The sequence below is a fragment of the Nannospalax galili genome, unplaced genomic scaffold (assembly GCF_000622305.1).
Source record: "Nannospalax galili isolate Female #2095 unplaced genomic scaffold, S.galili_v1.0 scaffold1812, whole genome shotgun sequence".
Lineage (NCBI taxonomy): Eukaryota > Metazoa > Chordata > Mammalia > Rodentia > Spalacidae > Nannospalax > Nannospalax galili.
The window spans coordinates 145,454-148,354 of record NW_008331838.1 but is presented as its reverse complement, the minus strand read 5'-3'; the positions used below and the strand labels follow the sequence as shown (position 1 = coordinate 148,354).

Here is a 2,901-nt window from a genome sequence, read left to right as displayed (position 1 = left end):
GTGTTGGGAATGGAACCCAGGTCCTCTGGAAAAGCAGTCAGTGCACTTAACCACTGAGTCATCTCTCTATCCCCTATTCATGGTTTTAATACCGACTGTGACTATAATCATAAAGAAAAGACATATAAGGATAGGACTCTCTCTTCAACCTATGGTGTTGGGAGAACTAGATACCTATAGGTAAAAGGATGAAATTGTACCCCATTCTCATGATAAACAGAAACGAACTCAAACTTTATTAAGGACTTAAAGCCAGAAATGATTCATGAAGATACTGATCTTCCAAGAAAGGCAAGCATTGGACATAAAAAATGACAAACTTTCAAACATGGTGCTTGTGATGGTTAGTTAGCCTTGTCAAGTGGACATAAACTAGCATCACCCAGGATAAGAGTTTTAATGAGGGACTGTCTACATTGGTTGGCCTGTGGGTGAGTCTGTGGAGGATTGTCTTGATTGCCTAATTGATGTGGTAAGAACCATTCCCTAGTCAGGAGTCCTAAACTGCTTAAGAGAGGAGAAACTAGAACCGGGTGTGGTGGCGCACACCTTTAATCCCTGCACTCGGGAGGCAGAGGCAGGTGGATCTCTGTGAGTTCAAGGCCAGCCTGGTCTACATAGTGAGCTCCAGGACAGCTGGGGCTACAGGAAGACCCTGTCTCAAAAAAGACAAGAAAAAAGAGAGAGAGGAGAAACTAGCAGCACACATTAATTCATTCTTTCTGATCTTGACTGTGGACGTGACATGAGTAGGTGTTTTAAGTTCTTGTGCCATAACATCCCTGTAAGGGACTATAACCTGGAATTCTGAGCCAAGATTAAACCCTTTCTTCTATAAGTTGCTTTTTGGACAGATATTTTATCACAGTCCCAGAAACGAAAGAACAGAAATTGGTACCAGGAGTGGGGCTGTTGTTGTGATAAACCTGACCTTGTGTGTTTTAAGCCTTGAAACTGTGAACAATTAGTTTATAGAAGTGGTACTCATAGGAGATCCAGAAAAATGAAACCAAAAAGAAAGTTGGAAATTCAAACTATGGACCACGACACACAGATGTGGATAAAGATCTGAGATTACTGTAACCCATGAAGTTCAGGGAAAAACATGAATTCCATGGGTACATTAGGTAGAAGATTTTTTTTTGGTGTGTTCTCTTTTTTTGTGAAAGCGTCTTATGCAGCCAAAGCTGGCATTGAACTCTTGATACACCTGCCCCCACCTTCTGAGTGCTTGGATTACATACCTGGGTTATCACTCCCAGACGAATTTGAAAAACAAGATCTTTGGATGTTTCTTAAGGAATATCAACATTTGGGTGCTTCTGTTGGGAGGAAGAGAAACACCTCTGTGGGGATGGAGGAGGCATGCTTCAGGCCCTGAAATTGGCCGGGTTACTAATATTGAGTATCACAAGCAGGAAAAGGTAGTGGGGGAATGAGCAGTGTTGGGTATCACTCCCAGACGAATTTGAAAAACAAGATCTTTGGATGTTTCTTAAGGAATATCAACATTTGGGTGCTTCTGTTGGGAGGAAGAGAAACACCTCTGTGGGGATGGAGGAGGCATGCTTCAGGCCCTGAAATTGGCCGGGTTACTAATATTGAGTATCACAAGCAGGAAAAGGTAGTGGGGGAATGAGCAGTGTTGGGTTCCCACAACAGGCATCGAACTCTAAAAGCAGCACATTGCAGTTTTCTAGGACTCAGCACTTTCTTTGACAATACAGCTTCTGCAGAGCAAACTTCATGTCTTTGTTCCTCAGACAGTAGACAAGAGGATTCAAAGAGGGTGTGAGCACAGAGTAGAAGATAGATGCCAGGCGACCCTGGGTCGGGGAGTACCGAGAGGCAGGCCTCAAGTACATGAAGCTTCCGGTTCCATAAAACAAGACCACCGTGGTCAGGTGAGAGGAGCAGGTGGAAAAGGCTTTCCCTCTGCCCTCCACTGAGGGGATGCGAACCACCGTGGAGACGATGCCCACGTAGGAGAGGACCGTGAGGGCGAAGGAGCTCATGACGATGCAGCTGCTGACAGCAAAGCCCACCTCCTCGTTGACGTGGTAATCAGTGCAGGACAGTCTCATGACTGGAGGGATGTCACAGAAGAAGTGTTCGATGACATTGGGTCCGCAGTAGGGGAGGGAGAAGGTGTTGAAAGTGTGGAAGGCTGAGTAGATGGCCCCGCTCACCCAGGCGGCAGCGACCAGCTCAGAGCATCGTCTCTGGTTCATGATGACTCCATAGAGCAGGGGCCTGAGGATGGCCAGGCAGCGGTCATACGCCATGGCTGTGAGCAGAAAGCACTCAGTGCAAGCAAGTGTAAAAAATATGTAGAGCTGTGCCACACACTGGCGATAGGAGATGACCCCCGATCCCGTGAAGCTTATAACCAGTGCCTTGGGGATGGTGGCTGAGGTGTAGCACATGTCTAGGAAAGATAAATTCTTGAGGAAGAAGTACATGGGGGAGTGGAGCCTGCTCTCTCTGGTCACAGCTGTGACTATGGAGATGTTCCCCAGGAGGCCAAAGGAATAAACAAGCAAGAAAAATGGAATGACCACGAGTCTCAGCTCGGGGACATCTGAGAAGCCTCTGAGGATGAAGTGAGTGACTCTTGTCTGGTTGGACATGTCTGCTCAAATCGTGTTCAGATGCAGTGGCCACACAGCTGAGGGGACGGAAGCAGGAGACAGGCTCAGAACATACGTGGGCAGGTCCATGTAGTCTGGGGAGGTGTGGCTTCTCTCTGTGGAAAAACACTTTGTGAATCAGCTTGTCTAAATGGCATTTTGACAAACCAATGACCAGGACATGGAGAGGGAGAGAAAGGAGTATTAGTGGGGGGCAATGGATGAGAGGGAGGGAAGGGAGAGGGGAGAAACACTAAAATACATTTGGCTG

General features: G+C 46.8%; 1 protein-coding gene across 1 annotated transcript; it reads right to left on the bottom strand.

Annotated features, from left to right (window-relative positions):
* Positions 1–1,703: 1,703 nt before the first annotated feature.
* On the bottom strand, positions 1,704–2,630 carry LOC103729064 (olfactory receptor 5AP2-like). Its single transcript, XM_008827040.1, has one exon. The coding sequence runs from the start codon at positions 2,628–2,630 to the stop codon at positions 1,704–1,706; it is 927 nt and encodes a 308-aa protein (XP_008825262.1).
* Between the last annotated feature and the right edge of the window lie 271 nt (positions 2,631–2,901).